The 22,947-nt window shown below is 48.1% G+C and overlaps 1 protein-coding gene across 5 annotated transcripts in view; it reads left to right on the forward strand.

Moving 5' to 3' along the window:
* Positions 1-22,947, forward strand: part of XPNPEP1 (X-prolyl aminopeptidase 1) — a 44,240-nt gene that overhangs the window by 5,728 nt on the left and 15,565 nt on the right. For 4 of the 5 annotated variants that reach the window (XM_073354424.1, XM_073354426.1, XM_073354425.1 and 1 more), the window contains 9 exons: positions 2,383-2,507; positions 7,797-7,860; positions 9,572-9,676; positions 10,001-10,093; positions 10,491-10,634; positions 11,112-11,207; positions 13,575-13,656; positions 15,125-15,335; positions 20,903-20,992. In XM_073354424.1, the coding sequence (XP_073210525.1) occupies positions 2,391-2,507; positions 7,797-7,860; positions 9,572-9,676; positions 10,001-10,093; positions 10,491-10,634; positions 11,112-11,207; positions 13,575-13,656; positions 15,125-15,335; positions 20,903-20,992 (1,002 nt within the window). In that variant the 5' untranslated portion in view covers positions 2,383-2,390. Of the gene's footprint in view, positions 1-2,382; positions 2,508-7,182; positions 7,253-7,796; positions 7,861-9,571; positions 9,677-10,000; positions 10,094-10,490; positions 10,635-11,111; positions 11,208-13,574; positions 13,657-15,124; positions 15,336-20,902; positions 20,993-22,947 lie in introns of those variants that run through there. The other variant, XM_073354423.1, reaches the window with a different exon arrangement.

Below are 22,947 nucleotides of genomic sequence, written 5' to 3' on the forward strand. Positions count from 1 at the left end.
GCCCTAGGGAGATGCACTGTGTGAACTAACTGAAGTTCGAGACAGAAATGTCCTATGCAGAATTCTATGTCTGTGTCTGTTTCATAGGTCGGGTCTACACTACCCACTTACTTCAGTATAACTATGTTGCTCAGTGGTGTAAAAAATCCACACCTCGAAGCAATGTAGTTATACCAACCTTAACCCCCTGCCCTGTGTAGACAAAGCTATGTCAGTCGGAGAGCTTCTCCCACTTGGGTTGCCATTGTCTGGTTTTCGACCAGAACACCTGGTCGAAAAGGGACCCTAGCAGCTCTGGTCAGCACCGCTGATTGGGCCGTTAAAAGTCCAGTTAGGTGGTGCAGTGGGGCTGGTAGGCGAGTCCCTACCTGACTCTGCGCAGGTCCTTGGAAACAGCGACATGTCCCTCCGGCTCGGGGATGGTCACGGGTTCTGCGTGCTGACCCTTCCCTGAGCGCTGGCTCCGCAGCTCCCATTGGTTGGGAACCATGGCCAGTGGGAGCTGAGGGTTGTGCCTGTGGGCGGGGGCAGCACACAGAGCCACCTGGCCACCCCTGAGCTGGAGGGACATGACACTGCTTCCCAGGAGCCACCTGAGGTAAACGCTGGGCTCACCCCCTCCTAACCCCGTGCCCCAGCCCTGAGGCCCCTCCTGTACCCAAACTCCGTCCCGGAGCCCACACCTCTCTCCCCACTGCGCCCCAACCCCTTACCCCAGCTCTGAGTCCCCTCCCACACTCTGAACCCCTCAGCCCCAGCCTGGAGCCCCCTCTTGCATCCCAAACCCCTTATCCCTGGCCCCACCCCAGAGCCTGCACCCCCGACTGGAGCCCTCACCCCCTCCCAAACCCCTGCCCCATCACCGGAGCCCCCTACCACACCTCAAACCCCTCATCCTTGGCCCCAGCCCAGAGCCCACATCCCCGACCGCACCCCAACCCCCTGCCTCAGCCTGGTGAAAATGAGCAAGTGAGTGAAGGTGGGGGAGAGCGAGTCACAGAGGGATGGAGTGAGCGGGGAGCAGGCCTTGGGGCGGGGCAAGGGTGTTCAGTTTTCTGTGATTAGAAAATTGGAAACCCTACCTCCTGCCCACGTAGCTACTGCCTCTCGTGGAGGTGGACTTATTAAGCTGACGGGAGAGCTCTTCACCAGAAGTGCTGCAGTAGCACCGATGCAAGCCTATAGTGTGGACCTGCCCACAGGTTTCAAGGCCAGAAAGGACCCTTATGATCACCGGGTCTCACCTTTTGCCTTAGCCAGGCCAGGGAACCTCACCCACTAATCTCGGCATCAAGCCCGTAACTTCTGCCTGAGCTATGTTTGTTTTTGCTAACACAATAAAACAGGTGGGGATTCACTGCATGACAAATGCTCAAGACAAGTTGGCAATGGGGCCTTCTGGGCCAGAAGGGATGGGTGCCCGCGGTAAAAGAAATCCTGAGCTATTCGTTTATTGGATGATAAATCTTCTTTTCAAAATGTCCTTTAATTGGGATGCCCGAAATAGAATGTGAGGGTAAATAATGCACCAATGTGAGTGCCTTGGTGGATAACCTTTTCATATTGAATGGTCTATACCCTCATCTGCTTCTTGACTGGGACCGTCAAGACATCGTCTCCCATCCCCCCCTTTGCCCCTTTCTTGTCCTGTTATCCCCATTTGAGACCTTGTATAGCAGCCACTATGCATCTGGTTAAGGAAAGACTAGACAGGATTTCCTTCACTGTCCAATGCCATGCAAACTGTGACGATCACCACTGCGCTGCAGCTCAAGCCAGAAAACTGCACTTTTAAGGGTATGGATGTAGCTAATGGGCAGAGCAGCTCAGGGCAGTCAGTGCTCCTGGAGAATATAAACTACAGTGTCTGTGCACAGCAAGGTGAGGTAAGGACTAAGGGCTCATTCCTGCATGTGTAACAAACCGTGGCTGCATGCAGACACCACGACCCACAATGGGAATTGAACCTGGAAACTTTGACATCAGAACTGCAGAAGTCTACCACCGGAGCTAAAGGAGAAGCTAAAAAGGGGTTGGTGCCAGCCCCTAGGCGTGCAGATCATACATGCTAGGCCAGTGTATCGCACAATTACCCATGAGTAACTTAATGATGTGAGAAAAAATTTGCACAAGTGTTTGCAAGATCTGCCCTAATGGATTAAGCCTCATCTCTCAGCCTTAACATTGGCCAAAGAACCAAAATGGGAAACAACAAGGAAAACAAGAGGGCAAGAAGCTGGAAACCAGAATTCTGGGGCCTTATCCTTGCCCTGTTGACACCAAAGTTTTGCCACTGAGTTCAATGGGAAATGGATCAGGCCCTGACAATCCACAGGGGCTGGTGTAGACATACTAACACAGGGTGCTGAATTTGTATTGCAGGTAGGAATATGAGTCCCAAGATTACTACAGAGCTGCTCAGGCAGCTGCGACAGGTGATGAAGACCTCCAAGTATGTCACAGAGCCCATCCAAGCCTATATTGTGCCATCTGGAGATGCACACCAGGTAGAGATTTCAGTATTAAGGATGTTTCCTTCTAGAAGAAAAGTAGAAGTCCATAGATGGCTATGGTTACTTTTTGGTTTGCTTGTTTCAATAATTGCAATATAAAAGCTTGGTGAGCTGGGGAATGATGCAAAGGGGTGCTGTAGATGGGGTTTCTAGAGTCTTTTTTTCTGATGGTCAGTGTTTATTTTTCTGTAGGAAGTCAACATTGCTGGTTCTACTTTCTCCAGGGAAGCCCATGGCCTACAGAGGGAAGAGTACCAGAGAAATGGCTGCTCCCATCCTGGGCCTTCTAGTATATTTTCCAGAGCTAGGGAGCCCTAACCTGCAGCTCTCACATGGAGGGGCTTCTGGGGTGGCCGTGGGGAGGGCAGCATGCTGCAGAGGCCCCGGTCCCCTCCCATCTGCAGACCTGGGATCCCTGTGTGCCCAGAGTTACTCCTCTCTGCGCCAGTCAGAGAAGGTGACCCTGGGGCCCGCTGCATGGGTGTTTAATTATCATGGTTGCTGGAATAATTGGCTCTCTCCAGAATATTAAGATTGTCTTGATCTGTTGTAGTTGTTTAGCCCAAGGCAACTTTAAAATGTTGAACCCCCTCTTGCCTGCATAAATGTGTGTAGGCGGTATCCTCAGTCTTCACGCAAGCTCTGCTTAGAGAATGTCAGAGTTCCTGGGGGACAGAGGGGATCGTCTTCCCTCAGCCATTTTCAAAAATAGAGGGCCTGACCTCTCTCACCTTCCCACAGTTGGGGTTGGAATTTACCCCTGTGCAAAGTGGGTGTGAAATGCTCCCACATCAGAGTGTTTCACACCCTTTTTGCACAGGTGCACGTGACGACACAAGGTGCAAGGCAGTGGTGAACGTGGCCGTGCCCTGGGAAAACGCGCTTCACACGTTTCCCTTCAAATAGATCAGCTCCTCAGTTCTGTGCGGTGGGTGAGGGGCTCCCCTGCAGCTGCTACAGTTTGTGCCGTTCGTGCCTGAAGCTACCTCTCTGTCCGCATGTAACTCCAGTTACATTTTGCTACCCTGGAACTGTGGTCACGTGAGTTAAGGAATGTGACCTGCAGGATTCCAGATTTTTTTTTTTCCTTCTCTTTTGGTCTTTGCTACAGTGAATGCAGAAATGCAAACAACCCTGCATCCCTGCTTCCTGTTGGGCAAGTTCATCAGGTTTCTACAGAGAATGAAACAGTCTGAATGGAATTGATTAATGAAAATGGCTAATTATACAGCTTCATGACTCACATGTGTCATGGTGGGTTGCCTCTGCCAAGGTCTTGTCAGCAGTGGGGAATTGCCCCAATTTCAGCCATTGGTGAGCTTCACCAGTACAAACCCCCAGGATAGACCAGGTAAACCACCATAAGGTGCAATTTCCAACAGCACGGTATATCCTGACATTAAGCAGGGGTTCACAACATCCATGCAACTACTAGCTTTGCTTTTCTACATTCGGGACTCACACTTGTGCAGCACCACCAGTGACTGAAATAGAAGGAAATCAGTAATTCGGACAAGGCCTAAGATGGGGGGGAATTTTATTCCATTTCTTGGTTGCTCAAAGTACCTGCATTTTGCTGACGTTTTAGGGCCCTGATACTGTGACATGCTGAGTGCCCTAACTCTCCTGGGCATTAATGTGAATCGAGGTCTCTCAGTAGGTTGCAGCAACTCGTCCATGTAAGCTCTAAGATCCCTGCAGGGCTTTTAATGTCAGGTTCCCTACCAAGGCTAAAATGTTTTCTTTTTCCCCATTGTATTATAGACCTAATCAGAATCCCTAGCTTTCCAGGTTTATTTGTCCTTTCAGTTCCATAGACCTAGAAGCACAGAAGCATATAAACAGAGGGCTGGAAGGAACCTCAAGTCCATCCACCTGCACTGGTCCCCCCTAGACTACCCCTGACGTGTTTGTCTAACCTATGCTTAAAAACGTCCAACACCAGGGATTCCACAGCCTGTTCCAGTGCTTAACTATTTCATAGTTAGAAAGCATTTTTTTAATATTGAACCTAAATCTCCTTTGCAGCAAACTAAGCTGATTATTTCTTGTCCTACCCTCCGTGGACTTGGTGAACTATTGATAACCATCCTCTTTATAAAAATCTTTTACGTATTTGAAGATTGTTATCCAATCTCCACTCAGCTTTTTCTTCTCTAGACTAAACTTGCCCAGTTCTTTCAACCTTTCCTTGTAAGTCATATTTTCCAAACCTGTTATAACATTTATTGCTCTTTTGGGCTGTCTTCAGTTTACTCACCTCTTTCTTAAAGCGTGGTGCCCAAAACTGGACACAGTACTCCAGCTGAGGCCTCACCAGTGCTGAATAGAGCACAGTTACCTCCTGTATTTTACACACAGTACTCCTGTTAATACATCCCAGAATGATATTTGCCTTTTTCACAACAGCATCACATTGCAGAGCTCTTAAACAGAACCATCTTTTCCTAGAATCTCGGAATCCAATTTATATCCTTTCCAGAGACTGCCAATATCCTGGATCGGTGTCTGTTTTAGCCAGTGCTGAATAATGGCTGCGCTACTTACATTGATTTCCTACAGTGTATTATACACTGAGCCTGATTTGTATCCCTAAACCAGTGGTAGGAAGTCAGAGGGAATGGAAGGGCATCTTGTGAGCAAGGTAGCACAGTGAGGTCCAATCACTTCAGAGGGGTCTCCCACAGCTAGTAAATGTCTGCCCAGCTCATACCCGCACATTTGGGTTGACTGGATCGCCACCCTCTGCTCCGGACTGGAACAGCATGTGTGGTTGTTTAGGACTGATGAATGGGCAGAATTGTGGAGCAATGGAGGAGAGGAATTTTACACAGCATCCACCTGACCTATTCCAGCTCTGACCAGTGCAGGTATTATTACTGATGTGGGTCCTGATGCACCTGCCAAGTAAGTGGCAGGGTTTGTTTGAAATGCTCAGAGGATCAAGGTCACCCCTGTAAAACCAGTGGGCCACCCACCTAATTGCTGCTGTACGTTACAGCTGGAATGCACCTGCAGTGCTGCTGAATGCACTCAGCACAATAGATCTGAGTGTTAAAGGGCCCGACCTTGCAAACATTTATTCAGGTGAGTAATACCATTAACTTCAAAGAAGTTAAGCAAAGAAGGCTCACTTGATTGAGGGCTTGCAGGATGGGGCCCTAAAATTCCACAGGTTTGGACAGCAGCCCAGCAGATGTGGTGGGGAGCAGCTTTAGGGTCTGCGCGGGGATAAAATCCAGTCCAGTTGCAAGAGGAGCTCCAATTAGATGGGTTGTTTCGACCGTGCAGTGGCTCAGAATTCACAGGTGCACAGTGCTAATTTTAGCACATGTATGATTATCACAAAACACTGGGTAATCTTAGCACAGTAGGGATTGCTGTACGGAACAGGAGATGAACTGCTGCTCAGATACTGTGATGATGTGGCTCTGTAAGAACCTAAATAGATAGCTACAAAGGGCTTTTGCTTAAGTCATCTTCCTTCCCATGCTGCTCAAAGCCACTAATTGTACTTTAAGGCCCTTCTATCCCTTTGCTTAGTTTCAACTCTCCCCCGCTTTAAATGTTTCCTGCATGTTTCCCTGTATGGGATGCTGTCAGGGAAGATTTTTTCCTCAAATTAAGATTCTTATTTTTTTAAATAAGGTTTTACCAAAGCTAAGACCAAGAGAAATATTCCCATGGGTGAGGGGTGTTAGAAAAATCACTGTTGTTTTTTATAAAGCCATTAAATCTCTGTTGTGTTTGTCACCCAGACATTGCAGTCTTATGTTAGTGGGTAAGACCCTGAAAGTGAAATTAACTAGATAATACCTGCCCATGTAAGTGAAACAGACTCACGTCTTTCCTCATTGTGGGAGCTGAGAGAAAGGGAAGAGAAGTAAACTAAAAATGGGTGGGATCTTCAGAAGTGTGTCTGACTTAAAAGCACTGCAAGTAAGGGGATGAATGCTCCTAAATCACTCAGGTGGTTTTGGAGCTGCCTCATATGAATAGAGAGGAATATATCCAGATTTAAAAATTTTTTTTTCTGTTTAATAACTAATGTTTGAAGCATAGTACAGGATTTAAAAAAAATAAACATATGGGCAGATTCCAGCCAGCTCACTGATCACCTTCCATTCTGCTGCACGCTCTGGAAGCTAGACACAATAGAGGATCGGGCCCATGACATTTAGTTTGACAATAACCCTACAGTGTTTCTGATTTGTTCATGGCTGTTCAATGCTGCAGCAGAATCAAGGAGGCAGGGAATAATCCCATGCTGATTTGCAGACTTTTTTCTTGGATCATTTGACTGGTACTCTGTTGAGCCAAGGCTATTTAGGCTGGCCAGGATTAAGCTGATTTGCTGACTTATGCTGATAATTAGAGGCAAGTTTAGCAATCCTGACCTTCGATCTTGGTTGAACAAGATCCCAGAACAGGGCGTGTTGGCCATTTTAAAATGCAGGGACACCTTGGTTAACAATTTTTCTTCTTCCATTTTTGGCAACAGATTGTGGACGTTGGGAGTTTCTGTGTCCCCAGCCTATTCAGTCATTTAGGGTTTTTGTTGAGATTGACAACAAAAATGCTAATTAAGATGGTTTTATGATATGGACACTTTGATCTTGACAGAAGTTACCCATCTCTCTCCCTTCCCCCTCCCAATTGTTTCACATAGGGAAGTAAGCACTCATCCAGTGGTAACCAATAACTTCTGGTTACGTCTGACCTGGGCTGGATTTGAACAGGTAAAGTAGAAGTAAAAGACTTGGTATCTAATTACAAAATCTCCTAAAGGCTTAAAAGTTTTATGGCCTAACAACCTTGACAGTCTCCTTTTTAATGGCATTGTTGTAGAGGAGAAATTCTAAATGGGCTTCTTGTAAACTCCAGTTGGAGGACATCAATAAATATCGTGGCATTTAAAGATTTAATGGACCGTATACTTTAGTTTCCAAGATCAAGGAATGCCTGTGTGTTCTCTTCTTCTCACTTTGCAGCTTCAAAGGCAGGATCTGTTTGTTGCCAAATGAGAGGCTGAGTGTGAAATAAATATCAGCAAATTGCAGCACTTCACTGTTTACAGAAGTTGGTGGGAGAAAAGTTCTGGAGGTTTAAAAAAACAAGCAGATATAAATACAAAATAATCACATATACTTAAATGTCCCAAAGGAACAATTTTTAAACACTTGACAGCGTCCTTCAAGAGAAACAAAGCTTTTCAATGTACTTGTCATCAGTTGCTTTTGTTGTTGCTGATGTAAATAATTAGCTGCGTCTTCTGTATTCCAGAGTGAGAACATCGCGCCCTGTGATTGCAGACGGGCATTCATCTCTGGATTTGATGGCTCTGCAGGTACTGTTGTCTGAACGCATATTTCCCCTGAAAAGAAGTGATCTGATTCACAACATGTATGCTGGATGGAACGAGAAACCTAACCAAAATGTTTGGACTGTTCCCTTCCCATTTCAGCATCTGCAGAATTATGTGGTGGCTGCCAGCTGAAAATTATGTAAGATCGATGTAGAAACGGGCTTTCACAAATGACTGACCCCTGAACAAACCTCCCATAAAGCAAAATCCTGTTAACTGTTTAATGCGGTGCTCGCAGCCTGCTTTTATGTTGTCTAACGTGAGGCCACTATGAACAGATTGTACGTTGCCCAACAGAGCTGGGATTAATGGTAAACAATGTTTGTCAGCCGCTTTCAATCATCTTAGAATGAAGCCAGTGCCAAAAATACTGAACTGTGAAGCTGAGTTTATGGAAAAGTTTGCTTATCTCACAGAGGCACGGGATGTTCTTTTGGCTGAAGCAGAGGACTGGAAGTTGGGAAGGCAGATTTCTATCCCAGGCTCTGCAATGTACTTGCTGTGAAATTGCGGACGAGTCACTCAGCCTTCCTATGCCTCCCATCTCCCACCTGGAAATCAGGGTTAATGTCAAATACTGACTTCCACAGCGGATGCTGTGAGGCTTCGTGGGTCAATTGCTGTAAAGTGCCTTGAGAGCCTCCTGTGGAAAACACTCTATACGGAAATGCAGAGCAGCGCTGTTCTAGAACACGAATCCTGCATTCCAGCCTTCCTTTCTTCAGCCTGGCGCCTCACCCTGCGGTCAGAAGGGCGGTGGTTCCACCGTCAGACCTTGGCAGGATTTGCCCAGGCTTGGGCTCAAGCGGTGTTTGCTGAATACAAGCTCTGTTTTTAAATGGGTTCTGGCTCCGACAGCGTCAGCGTGTGTTTGGCCAGTGGAGATGAGGCTGAACCGGAGTTTGTGAGCTGTGCTGCAGTAAGATAGATCACAGTCATTGTAAGAGAGAAAATAGGTCATGTGGTATGACACTGGGACTCAGGAGATCTGGGTTCAATTCTTGGCTCTGCCAAAGACACCCTGGGTGGCCTTGGGCAAATCATTAGATCCCTCTGGTCCTGAGTCAGCAAGTTACGTAAGCACATGCCTAACTTAACCATGTGAGTAGTCCCATTGATGTCAGTTTCCATTGCTTATGTAGCTGGCTGAACCAGGGCCGGTGTGCCTCAGTTTCCCACTGTAAAACGGGGATAATAATGCTTCCCTTCTCTGACTCTGTCTTTTCTGTTTAGATTGTAAACTCCTTGGGGCAGGGACTGGCTCTGTTGTGCAGTTCCCAGTGCAATGGGGCCCTGGTCTCAGTTGGGGCTTCTGGGTGTTTCTCTAGTAATGATAATTTGTAAGCCAGGCTTCAGCTCCTTCACGCTGACTGGCTGAGCTGTGTTTAAACTGAATTTGTCTGAGGAGATTTAAAAGCAAGTTCAGCAAACCTGGTTCCTGGTGTAGAATGGCCTGGCCAGAACTGCAAAGGAGTTTGCCTCTTAGTTGTGGGGAACAATTAGTATCTCCATTAACACCCAAGTGACGTTAGAACTGTGACCTGAGCCTTCATACAGACTGTCCGGCATCTGTGTACATTTCAGCCAAACCCTGTGTAGTCCATGTAACTGTGATGCATCCAATACCTCTGTATCTGCCTCTCTGTGTTCCGATGAACCACAAACCTACTTATCCCTTTTGCTTCCTGGCCAGGTACTGCCATTATAACCGAGCAAAAAGCAGCTATGTGGACGGATGGACGCTACTTCCTGCAGGCAGCACAGCAAATGGACAGCAACTGGACACTCATGAAAATGGGTGGGTGGCCGCCCAAGATATTGCTCCAATAATATACAGAGAACTAAATAGCAGGGTATGGGAGTGCTCTATGCACTCAGGTTAATTGACTGCCATGGGAATGAACTAAGATCACTATAGTGCCTTTTAAAAGGAAAACCAAAAAGGAATAGGAGGATCGGCATCTGCACAAGATGCTGCTGCTTTAAGATACGTCAGGGCACTTGCGTTTGAGTGTGACTTATATGTTAGTGTGTGCTGTAATTTAAGGGTCTGTGTGAAACCTCTTCTGCATGTTTTTTTCTTTGCTCTTGGAACTACATTTTACTCCTTTTCCACATCCAGGTCTGAAGGATACGCCAACTCAGGAGGACTGGCTAGTGAGTGTGCTCCCAGAGGGCTCGAAAGTTGGAGTGGACCCTTTCATTATTCCAGCTGGTTAGTTTATTTAATGCTTTGCAGGTTGGGTGATGAGATTCTGCCTACCCAAATTGCCACGCTGTTTCAAATGGGCTTTCCATGTTACAGCCTATTACTGCTACACGGCTAAGAGAGTTCCTCTTTAGCTCAAGCATTAGAGTCCTGTGCTTTTGGTGCTGTAGATCTCTGGTTCATTTCCCACTGGTGACTGTGATACCTCTGTCGGTGTGTCAGTACGGCTTGTTACATCTGGATGTTGCTTTTTTTCTTCTTCTCCTTCCCATCTTTGAGACCAAGTGGAAAGGGGCAGGGGTGGAGAAGAAAGCTTAGACTTTGCCAGCATCCCCAGCACAGAGGGAATTCCTGTGTTTCAGACATTTGTGGCCAGTGCTCTTAGCTCTCTCCCCTTCGGCAGATCAATGGAAGAGGATGTCTAAAGCACTGAAAAGTGCCGGCCATGTTCTTGTGCCAGTCAAAGAGAACCTGATCGATGCAATCTGGGTAGATCGCCCCCAGCGACCCTGCAAACCTCTAATGACCCTGGACCTGAGTTACACAGGTTAGTGGGATTCGGTCCTGAATTGAGTGGATTCGTTTTCATGCCTCTCTTCTTTCTTCCTTTCCCTAACATAGTAACAGGAGAAATATAACTGCAGCCCAGCATTATGTGCTGTTTGATTAAATTAAGGATCTAATTAGCCTCTGCTTATTCTCTTCAATGATTTTTTTGTTTTGGAAACCAGATATAAGCATTGATTGTGCCTAGATACTACAGTGATGGGTTTGTAATAAATACACAGATGTATGTTCCTGGAAAAAGGAGAAAAAGCTTGAAGCTGGTGGTGTATGTCATAAAGGAGCAGTAAGGAAGACAAGCCAGAGATTGCGTGTTTGGCTTCAAGGAAATTCTAGCCTCATTACATTAGGGCTTCATGGCTGTACGTCTCTGCTGTTAGTCACTAAATTAGGCGGTGATAGCAATTGCAACTAAAGAATCAAACCCATCCACAGTCAGCAAATGTATTGTATTTCACAGGGATTGGCTGGAAAGAGAAGATTGCAGCTCTGCGTGCAAAAATGGTTGAGAGAAAAGTCCTCTGGTTTGTGGTTACAGCCCTGGATGAGGTAGCTTGTAAGTATCCTGGCTGGGTGAGTTGTCAGATCTCCCTGTCAGTACAACAGAACTTTCTCTCGTGCCTGGGAAATGGGAAATCTACCCCATGCCAAGAGGCACGTGGTACACCCGAGGGGTTTATTATAAGTTGATTAACTTGTATCAGAAGCAGCTATGGGACAGGGTCAGGAGCAGTCTCCATTCTTTACTAAGAGCCAGATTTTGGTCTCATTTACACCTGTGTAAATCCAGAGCAATAGACCAGATTTAGGCCCAATGTATACAACAAATCACCACACTTGAAAAACAGCGGAAGAGAAGGAAAAGGAAGGCGGTGTATAAAACCGAGGCAGCTTGAGGAAAGAATTGACAGACGAAATGTTCTAGCATATAATATCCTTACACCCCCAGCTCCAGGAAGCTGAAGGTTGTTTTAAGCTGTGAAGCCTTGCATCACTGTATGTGGCTCTGGGTACACAAATAGACACAACACCGTTTCATATGCAGCATTTGTGGTTTCTAAGCACGTACGTGTATGTGCTCGTGATTTCCACAAGCCTAGTTCTAGTTTTCATACTTATTAAAAGGAGCCCCCCGATCTCCTTTCCCCTACAGTCTGCAAACTCCCGTCGTAAAACAAGACTGCAATGGACCTCATCCTAGTCCCCACCTGTTCCCATTTGCACTGGACAGGCAGCCAAGGAGCTTAAACAACCCGCAGGGGAGTCGCCAAGTAGCAAAAACAATGTAGCCAGCTCTAAGCCCTGTGATTCTGGCCTCCTGCCCCAGCATAGTAGGCATTCCCAGGGTGGGTGCAGGTCAGGCGAGAGCTAATGGAATGGCCCCAGGGCGCTGTTGGTCTGGCTCAAGATAGATATTATCTGGGTTGCTCGAAACCTCAGAGTAGGTCCAGATGACCCATTGTTGACCATACCAGAGGTGCTGCATCAGTGGGGCTGCGCCTGTGTAGGAGAGCAGGCCAGGCTTGGGTGTGTGATTAGGATAGGCTGTAGAATCCGCATCACCTGCTCCAGAGTGTAAATTCCCAGCTTCAGTTTGGAAATCAGTAACTTGGCGCCAGCAACGTGGCATAGTCAGGGCCCTTTGTATTCACTCCTAGAATTGTGAAACCAAGCGCAGAGCTTCCCGTTTCACGAAAGGAATACATCCAATAGCAGCAAGCGGGGACTCTTCTCTGGCGAGACCTGCATTAGCAGAGATGGCGGCCTTCTGTCCTTATCTGTACAGACACCAAGGCGTGCACGCCACTTTACAGACACAATGCTCGTTCCCGGCTCTCAGGTGGTTACAGTCTAAGTACACCTACCAGTGCAAGGGGTGACCATGAACAAAGGGCTGAGGAGGGGCTAAGGACAGCGAGAGAGATGCTTATTGCTAGGTGTACATCTGGTGCCCCTTTCCTTTACTATAGAAGGAAAAACCCTTTCATCTTATATTTAGCCACTAGATGTTGCTCTATTAAAAGCTGAAAGGGCATCTGGAGGGAGGGTTGAAGAGGAGGCCACGGTATGGAGACCCTAATTTTGCTCAGCAGGCAGATTTCTACAGCCCCTTCCTGGAAGCCCCGTATGGGTCTTTGTAGCTTGGGAGAAGCAGGGTCTTTCCCAGGAAGTATGCACATACCCTGCGACTGTCTTGCCTGATGTCGCATGGCCCAGTGGACCCAGCCCCAGACTGAGATGCCGGCACTGCAGGTCGCTCTTCCACCTCCGCCGGCTGGCTCGCCGCGTCACCGGGAGCCTCTCTTCCACCCGAACGTTTCCAAGAGTGAGTCCCTGGGTTTCGGGGGGCTCAGCTTGACCCCTGAAACCCGGCGCTCAGAGAGGCCCAGCGCCCGCCGCGCCGCTTGGCGTCGCCCTGAGTTGCAAGCGACCTGCGCGTTTGACAAGCAAGGCCGCGAGCCGAGGAGCCACAACCAAAGGCCGTTTTGTAATGTTTTGGCCTTAGCTTCTCTGTGCCTCTCTTCCCCCGGGGGTCCCATGGCTGACAGGGCTCTGTGAGAGCAAAGTACGAAAACTTGAGCACTCTCTGGAGAGCGAGGGCTGATCTGCTGTCCCGCTGCCTGACTGGGAAAGTCACTGCCTTGCCATTCTGGCGTCCCCACGGCAGTCTAGCTACGGAGCCCGAGCCCGAAGAGATTTTTCTGGCACCATTGAGTACTCACAGGTTTGGTGCCATCTTGTGGAGAAAGCAAATTACTGCCAGTAAAGCTCTGGGGAATTGCAACAGCTGGACTCTGGCTTAAAGCCCTTGTGTGAACCTGCTTTCGAGCCAACTGAATTTGGTTTTGTTTTTCTTTTCTAATACTGTTGAATTTAAATGATGAAACAAGACTGTGATTCTGGGCTCTCTTTTCTTTCCTAGGGCTGTTGAACCTCCGAGGCTCAGACGTTGAATACAATCCAGTATTTTTTGCTTACGCTGTCATAGGAACCGACACAATCAGGTCTTTACCTTGCCCCTTCTTTATAGTTACCAAGTGTTGCACCGACTTTCCAGGCGTGTTTCCTGCCAGAGACTGGCTCTTGCGTTGTTTGTGTCCTTTTAAACTGCATGTACCTCGACCATATTAATGTCCCTTCCTAGCATTTTGGTATTCCATGATAATCCATTTCTCTCCCCCCCGCTCTCATCATTGTAGTGGTGGAGTCAAGAGCTTTCGGTTCTTTCCCAGCTCTGCTACTGTGTGACCTTGGGCAAGTCCTTTCACCTCTCCGTGCTTCAGTTTGCCCCTTTGTAAAACTGGGACCGTGTAAAATGCTTTGAGATCTTTGTACCAAAGGTGCTATACGGAGCTGCTGATGAATTTGCATCAGCAGTGGGGCAGACGCTGGAGAACTTTATCCATTGAGGGATTTTTGAGGGGTTAACTTAGCTGAAGATTCACTTCAAAACCACAAGTGACAGTTGCTGCTGTGCTCTGGGATTTTGGGGCTTTGGGTGCCAAAGATCCTTCTCTTTTTGTTTAGTGCAACAAGCTTTGGTAGGGTACAAGAATCGAGGCACATGAAGGTACTAGCCAAATGTGTGTGACCCAGTGGGTAGAACACAGGCCTGGGAGTTCTGTTCTCAGCTGTGTGATGACTAAGGGTAATATTTGTCATGGATATTTTTAGTAAAAGTCACGGACAGGTCACGGGCAATAAAGAAAAATTCACAGAAGCCGTGACCTGTCCCTGACTTTTACTAAAAATATCTAGGACAAAATGGGGATCTGTGGGTCCCCACCCCACCTGCAGCGGGGCAGCTGTGCAGTGGCTAGGAGCTCCGGAGGCCCCACCGGAGGTTGGGTGTTGGAGCTCCAGGGTCCCCTGCCACCCATGGCTGGGAGCTGCGGGGCTACCCGCCACCTGCAGCAGCTAGGGGATTGTGGGGTCCTCCTGCTGCATGCAGCTCAGGGGGTCCCCTACCACTTGCAGGGGACGGGAGCCGCGGGGTACACCCAGTGCCTGCAGCAGCTGGAGGGTTGCGGGGTACCCCTGCTGTCTGTGGCTCTGGGGGGCCCTGTGAGGGATGGGAGCTGTGGGGTACCCCCACCACTTACAGCAACTTGGAGCTCTGGGGGCTGCCAGAGGTGGCAGGGGACCCTGCAGCTCCCGAGTACCACAGGCTGAAGTCGCGGAGGTGGTTGGAAGTCACGGATTCCGTGACTTCCGTGACCAAATTGTAGCCTTAGTGATGACATGCCCCCTTCTGTATAACTGAGGATAACTACCTCCCAGGGTGGTTGTGAGGCTTAATTTCAATGCAGGGAGATCCTTGGATAAAATGGTCTGGATCAGTGCACAGTGTTGTTCTTAATAATATCCTCTCTCTAAACATGATTAGAACAGTGTGATTTCCACCCCTTCCCACTTCCATCAGGCGGAAACACAAGTCACACCCACGTGCTCTCTGCTGATACATTTCTGCAGGCTGTTTATCAGTGGTGACCGCATGGCAGACCCGTCCACGAGGGAACATCTGCTGCTTGATTCCGCCCTGGAGGCTGAGTTTAAAATCCAGGTGGTGCCGTACGAATCTGTCCTGACGGAGCTGCAGGCCATCTGTGTGGGTCTCTCCCCCAAGGAGAAAGTGTGGCTCAGTGACAAAGCCAGCTATGCCCTGACGGAGGCCGTCCCCAAGGTTGGTGTGTCCTGGCAGGGAAAAGGACTCCTCCTTCAAACCCAGTCCTGTGATGAGTGTTTTTAATTAGGGCACCTGCTCAGCTTCCCATCAGTGCTGGGTGCTGCAGGGTGGCTTTGACGAGAATGCCAGACTATCAGAGGGTTGTTTAATGGGGGGGTAGCTGTCCTCAGGGCAAACATTCCAGCTTGTTAAGCCGATTTACGCTAAGAATTCTCAGATTCAGGGTAAGACAAGAACAGGGGAGGCAGAGGGTTGGGGAGATATGTGTAAACTAGGGTCACTGCGCATGGATCTTGAGCATGTCCCATGCATGGCATAGATTAAATACACCCAATTATTCAGGTGTAGATAGAACCCGGGGGGTGGGGAGGGCTGTGCTTGGTGGGAGGATCTGAAGATGGCTCCCCTTATTTGTTTCAGTGGCTTGTGGTAGAGGGGCAAAAAGCAGATAGTCAGGAGATGCAAGAGCCAAGGTAGACCACATTTGTGTCCACTCGGCGAGGAATATTATGAGGACGCAGATTGCATGAAATGGCTGCTTATCCCTGTGATGGGTTAGCATGACTGCACAGGGACACTGTTGATATCAGAATTGTTTTGTTTCCTTTGTACTTGATACACCTCAGTATTGTGCTTGTAAATGTGTTTTCTGGGACTCCTTAAGAAGGCCCTATCCCACACTGCCCACTGTTCTGATACAGAGTATAACAGTCCTTTCTAAACAGGAAGCACTTATTCAAAGCAAACATACCTAAAATATGCTCTAGAGATTATTTTTGGGAAGTTCTATGGACTGTGTTATACAGGAGGTCAGACTAGATGATCACAGTGGTTCCTTCTGGCCTTGGAATCTATGAAAAAAAGCTATAACTACAGACAAATTAACAGGCTTCCACACATCTTGAGTTCCAGCTGTGTCTCCCTTGTTCACCAGAGTCTGTGCACACTCTGGAACTCCACCACAGAGAGACATCTAATGGCTAAATAATACACTGTAAGTAAACATTACACTCAGCACTGTTGTTGAGAGCAAGAACTTTTGGGCAATTTCCAAATCTGAACGTGCCATGTGGGATGGGGTTAGGAGGACCAGATGTATTAATGCAGTCACAATGGTTCTAGCTTCTCGTTCGCAGAGGAGAAGTGGTTGCACTCTGCCCCAGTTCAGCTGGACCTCAGCTGAAGGACCTTGTCACAGATGTCATAACCAACCAGTACAAAGAGTGGATGTAAAAAGCTCGGGAGAACACATGAATCAGCAATAGAATGGGATGTGTTTTGTAGCTTTACCTGGTTGGATTAATTACAGTAAGGGACCTTTGGGGCCTAAGCTACTGGGTGAAGATTTAAAGAAGAGTAATTTTCATGATGGTGACAGATACCAATATAGGACATCTAGGACCTGGATCTTCAGAGAGGCTGAGCACCTACATTTCCACAGAGCTAGGGCAGCTTCCTCCACTCCACCCTTTGGAGGTGTTTCAAACCTGTCAGAGGGTACTTCAGTCCTCTACAGGCCCAAGAAATCCTTGGTCCCCTTTCCTGAGTCTGCAAGCAAGGGTGCCTATGGGGAAGGGCAATTTGCCATGTAGGCTCTTGCCCATCAGTACTAGAAGACACCCGCAGCTCACTGCACATAGGCCACCAAACAGCCACTAATGGCAACAGTGAGGAGCCATTATGGATTTGTGCTCGTGACCAAGAGTGGAAAAGTCTCCATTGCCATCCCATCCCAGCCTTTGCGTTCCTTTAAAACGACCGTTCTCATGCTGTCCCTTATTAAGGCTGTCACTGGGGCAGGCTGTGGCCCTGTCCACGTCAGATTAAGAGGTGCTAGAATAATCAGCTGGGTGGAAGGGTCACTCGTGGAGGGCCTGGGTGAAACCTGGGGTGGGGTTTTCGGAAGTGCTCCGTGCTGGCCTCTCTCTGCTCCCATTGAAGTCAATGGTAAAACTCCCCTTGTTTCCCAGCACTTCAGAACAGGCTTGGGACACAGCAGCAGACTGGTCAGGGAAGCTGTCGCTGTTGTGTGGCTAGAGAGGTGCTCAGAATCACTGAGGTGGGCCCTACGCTGGGCATCGTTCACCAGCATAATCACTTGATTTTAAGTATAGTCGTCTAGGTCCTAGCCACCCCCTTCCTGTAACTAATCCCACGGGATAATCTACAAGGCAGCTCTACACTGACCACTGTGTCACTGAGCCGTTGTGCTCAATAACTACCATTTTGGGTGGAGGTCATTTTTAATCCTTGTCCTGCAGTCACTCTCTGCTGTGGGTAGTTCCTAGTGACTCTAAAGGGACTACTCAGTGTAATGAACATTTGCAGGGTAGGGCTTAAAGTTGCAGTTTGGCTGAGAGACCAGGGTTGAAGGCCCTTTTCCTGCAAAAAGTGCCATGGGATTTTTAAGAACGGCCTAGGTTTTATGTCTTCCGAAAGAAACCTCTCCAGCTGCAAAGGCCGTTTATATATCCCCCTGTTGTCTATTTAGTTATATAGACAAGCTAATATCTGCCCTGTTCAACATGCCAGTTACCGTGGCCAAGAGAACAGGTACTGTGTATTATTTTTTCTCTAACAATGACGTTTGATTATGTATGTTGGCTGCCTCTCTGCTCCTTGTGCATTAGGACAGATGGGGAGATTGTAAAGCTTTATCATTTACACAGCAACAAATCTCTTCGATATATGATGGAGCTCTTTGTATCTTTCTGCCAACTCTTAGAAAACATGTGTGCTTTGCCTGATACAAAAACAAATCATCGGGATGTAGAACATGTGTAACCCAGATAAATCTCTCTGCCTCTTTCCTTAGTCAAACCTGGCCTCCCGACAGCATCAGATGCATTGTTCTGCGCCTGTTGCTGCTGCCCTGAAAAACTGCTGCAAAGTACTAAAACTCACTCCAACACCTCATCTTAGAATAATTGGGGCTATTCATTTTGGGCATGAGAAGCAAGGGGTCAACACTTCACCTGGGGCAAACCAGGGTAGCTCTGTTGATTTCAGTGAAAATATCTTCTGCCAAATAGGGAAGCAGAACCTCAGCATGGATAAATTGAAATAGCTCAGTTGAAATCTGTAGCAGGGTGCCATCCCAGAGCACCTCCCCAGGGCCTGGCATGGCCCTGCAGGCAGCTTGCCTTCAGTTTCCCCCTTTAGTTCTTTGCAGTGACTGAGACTCAGGCCACAGTATGCAGGCCTTTTCATGGGGCCTTCATTCCTTCTCTTCCAAATACAGAGACTTTAACTCCTTTGGGCCCATCCCTCTTCTTCTTTGGTCAGGAGTCCCATAGCCCTCCTTCTGGGGCCTGGGTGATCGTTCAGGCAGGCTTCTGAGGAGTCCCACAGCATCCCTTCTCAGGGCTGTTCTTATTCCAGTCAGCTGCAGCCTTAAACCAGCTGGCCCCTTTTTTACTTAGCTCTTTTTCTCACTGGGTTGGAAGCGGTCAGTAGGCAGCCCTGGTTCCCCTGCCGGTGTCTCCCTTGTTATCAGAGAGGAGGCAGCATATATATGCTGCCCTCCTTCCCAGGGCTCGTCCTGGTTGGCTGGGAGAGAGGGGATCCTTGCCCCACCCTGCACTACAAGGGTCCTGGTCCCTTAAAGAAACAGTATCCTGGGTTTTCGCCTAGCATTAGCTGTTCCCGTAGGACAAACCACCTCTCTCCTCTGCCTCTGCCCTTCCATAGGCCTTTGTCCACTCCAAAATCCCAGGAACCTTAAAGGGACATGCCTTGGAACAGGGGTTGGCTGAACCCTAATCTGTACTACACTTAAAGGGGACAGCCCCCTGTTGGAAAGGCAGTGCAGTTATGGTCCTTTATACAGCTCAGGCTCTGGCCCGTAATAAGTAATTTAGGATGATTATTCTTGATTATTAACTTACATTATCTTAGCGCCTAGAGGCCTCAGCTGAGATCAGGTGCAGCGCAAACGTATAGTGAGAGACAGCCCCTGCCCTGAAGAGCGTACAGGCAAAGAGTGGGAAGGGGAAAAAGAGTTAAGTGACTTGCTCAAGGTCAGTCTTCAGGTGTCTGGCAGAACTGGCCATAGAAACCAGGCCTCCTGAGTCCCAGTCCTATATGACTTATATCAGCCGAACGTCCAAGCAAGGGTACGGTAAAGCTCACTGTGTAGATTTATCCCGCTCCTCTATCAAAGCCACATATTGCTGGTGTAGGCCAGAGGCCAACATAGTATATAACAAAGACCCTGCAAACCCTGTATTGATTTGCTTGCAAACGTGCATAAATATACTTTTACAGGAAGATAAATATACCCCGACGACATATCTAAAAATGTCAGCTGATGTACTGCATAGATTGGAGACTCTTCTGACTGATAAATGTAATTTCAGAGGAGCATTCGGCACTTTATTTCCTCAGAATGCAGCAGTCGTTCTCCTGCTACTGTAAAGTGTTCGGAAATGGTAAATCATCTAGTGGTCAGAGCAGAGGACTGGGAGTCAGGAGACCTGGGTTTTATTCTTAGCTCTGCTACTGGCTTGCTGTGAGACTTCACGCAAGTCAGAATTTTTTAAAGGCTCCATTAGTCCCGGGTGCCCAGCTAGACTCTTATTTTCTACTATGTCCAAGCATAGATCTGACACAGTGGATACTAGCAGTGGGAGGGAACTGGTTGTGGATCCCTGATTCAGAGCCATCTGGCCCTGGCACAAGTGAGATCTGCAGAGGGGCCGTCTTTACTTGGCATTGGTGTAAAGTCCCTTGGGGTCGTTGTGCCAGTGGAGGATTGATCAAAACAGAGCTCTCCTCTGCCACACCACCTCTGGGGTTGCCAACCCTACAGGACTGTCCTACCGTCTCCAGGTATCAAAGATTAATCTTGAGTTAAACATGATGTTGCGATGAAATCTCCAGGAATATGCCCAACCAAAATTGGCAACCCTAACCCCCTCTCTCTTCTAGTCTCCCTCAACATGCCTTCCCCTTCCCTTTCTCTGAGGATGGGTGGCGGCTGGGCTAGGAGGTGATGGAGCCACCTCCATCAGTCTTATGCCAGTGGAAAGTTCTGCCCAAGGGGGATTCTCCAGTGGCCACCTCTGTCTGCTTTAAGGCCATTTTATGGCACATGACCAGAGAGTCGAACTGTTAGGGCCTGATTTTTAGGAAATACAACTCACCATAGACTTCAGTTAGAGCAGCGAGTGCTCAGCCCCTCTGAAAATCAACTCCTACCTGTCTCAACTGGCGCACCCCAGATTATAGGCGATCGTTGAAAATTTGGGCCTAAACCTCTTTGTGCCTTAGTTTTCCAGTGTGCAGCTCAAGGCTAACCGTTCTGACATACTGCATGTGACCGTCATGGCTCTTAGTTCGTTCCCTGAGTTATAATGAAGGCGGTAAACTCAGAACAGGGACCATTCCTCTGCTGTGTTCTGGCCAGCGCCTAGCAAACCAGCAGCAGTCGGCACAGAACAAGACCGTTCGCCGAAGGCTGTTGTGGAAGTACAAACTGCGGTGATGCGAAAGTCCAAGATGTTCAACATGCAAGATCGTGCAGTTTGTATAATTAGGATGTAACCCCTGCCTCTGTGCTCTAGGCTCACCGCTACCTCACCCCGTATACGCCCATATGCATCGCGAAAGCCGTGAAGAACACAGTCGAAGCAGAAGGCATGAGACGAGCACATGTAAGTGACGCACCGAGTGCATTTCAGATAATCTCCCAGAGCTGGGGATTATGTTTCCTTTTCAGGGTTGGGGGAGTGTTTCAATTGGTCTCATGTCTCGGATTAAGAAGCAAATAATACTTTGGATGTTTCCCGATTCTTTCCTAAGCAGACCTTCTGTCACACACCTGCTGCTATTAACTGGGTCTTCTGCCTATTTGGCGCTCCCTTTAAAGATTTCTGAATCCTTCCTGTGCTCTCAGACATTGCTTGGGGCACAAACAAGGCTTTTCCATCCCTTTCTATCATGCTCTTTGCTGCAATGGTTGCCTTGGTGCATTTCTATACCCTAACTTTTTACAAGGACCGGGTGTTGGCTGATTGCCCAACCCCCAGCCTGGAAGAGCAGTCCACTGCTTGATGTCTGCTCCCTTCCCTTTGGCCTGGGGGACCCTACCAAGTGTTGAAATCCCCACCGGGATAGCTCGCTATAACACACAAGCCTTCCCACCACATTTAAAGCCCCAGTGAAGACTTTAAAGCTATGAATAACATGTATAGTGGTGTTAGTCACCATACATGTTCTCAGCGGGAAATATACAGCGTTCCAAACCCATATTTAGCAGGTGAGCCCTGCAAAGCAGAGATTGTCCCTTTGCTAGGTCTATACTATGCCAGGGCAATGTGGTCCTGATCTGTATTGGGGTCTTAAGGGACTGCTGCTGTATAACCACGAACTACTAATATCATGGGGTAGAAATAAGGAACCAAAAGTATACCCCTAAACCATAGTAGTGAATACCCTGGCTGAGAGTTTTATAAGGGACTAATCATTTTGGATGCCTCCATTTTTGGGTGGCCAAGTTGACGCACCTGAAATGGGTCTGATGGTCCGAAAGTGCTGGGTTCCCCGCGTTGGAAAAAATGAGGCCCCCTTTAAGGTGTCTCATGCTGGGCCCTTAAAATCGCTGGAGCTGCTTTGGAAAATCATGGGCTCTTGTTTCTCCAGTTCGCCCTTTCATCTATAACCATCAGGCATCGGGCATCAATCTACTTTATTTTATGCCACTTTGGGCTCCGGGACCCCAAGCTGGAGCATCCTTGCCCATTGTATTATTCTGATTTCCAGCAGTGTCCACAATGTGCTAGGCACCCTCCAGACATAGCAATGCTTGCTGTACACACTGCCCGGCAGTCCCATGGCCTTCACATATATTTCACATTTGCAAACAGGGTATAGTATTCCAATGAAACTCTTCATGGGTTTGGTCTGTCAAGGTGCTAATATCTTCCTGAGCAGTGGGGAGCCCTCATCTCTCAGCTCAGAAGGGGTGCTCAACACCTGACAGAAGCAGGCCATGTAAACATTTTGGGGATTGGCCCTGCTTTGAGCAGGGGGTTGGACTAGATGACCTCCTGAGGTCCCTTCCAACCCTGATATTCTATGATTCTATGATTCTATGTGGAACCTGCTAACACAAAATGGCTCTCGATCCCCCTCCAGTGGCTAATCCATCTATGCAGGTTTATGAATCTGCTACTGCCTTTGAGCTACAGCATGTGACTCCTTGCTCTCAGGCAACAGAAGACCATTTTAGATCCAGAGGTCCTCTGTTATATCCTTGCTACTGATAAACTATCCAGGGTGGTTGCAAAGGGACTCAGAATGCAGTCACTTCAATGGGAAGAGCAGGAGTGGGGTGACACATACCCGAACATCAAAAGAGAACAATAAAGGAGCATCTAGAGCAGGGGCACGAGACCAAGAACACCTGTGTTCTAGTCACATCATTGCCGCTGACTCCTCTTGCTAGTCTTGCATGTATCACTTCATCTCTCTGTGCCTCATCTTACCTATCAGAAAATGGGGATAAATATACTCAGGCCCATACTTCACAGCACGCATGTTGCAAGGCATAGGTAGTATTTGCCAAAGGCTTCACAATCCTTGGCAATAAGACCCTATCCAGCTGCAA

Source organism: Lepidochelys kempii, chromosome 7 (genome assembly GCF_965140265.1).
Source record: "Lepidochelys kempii isolate rLepKem1 chromosome 7, rLepKem1.hap2, whole genome shotgun sequence".
Lineage (NCBI taxonomy): Eukaryota > Metazoa > Chordata > Testudines > Cheloniidae > Lepidochelys > Lepidochelys kempii.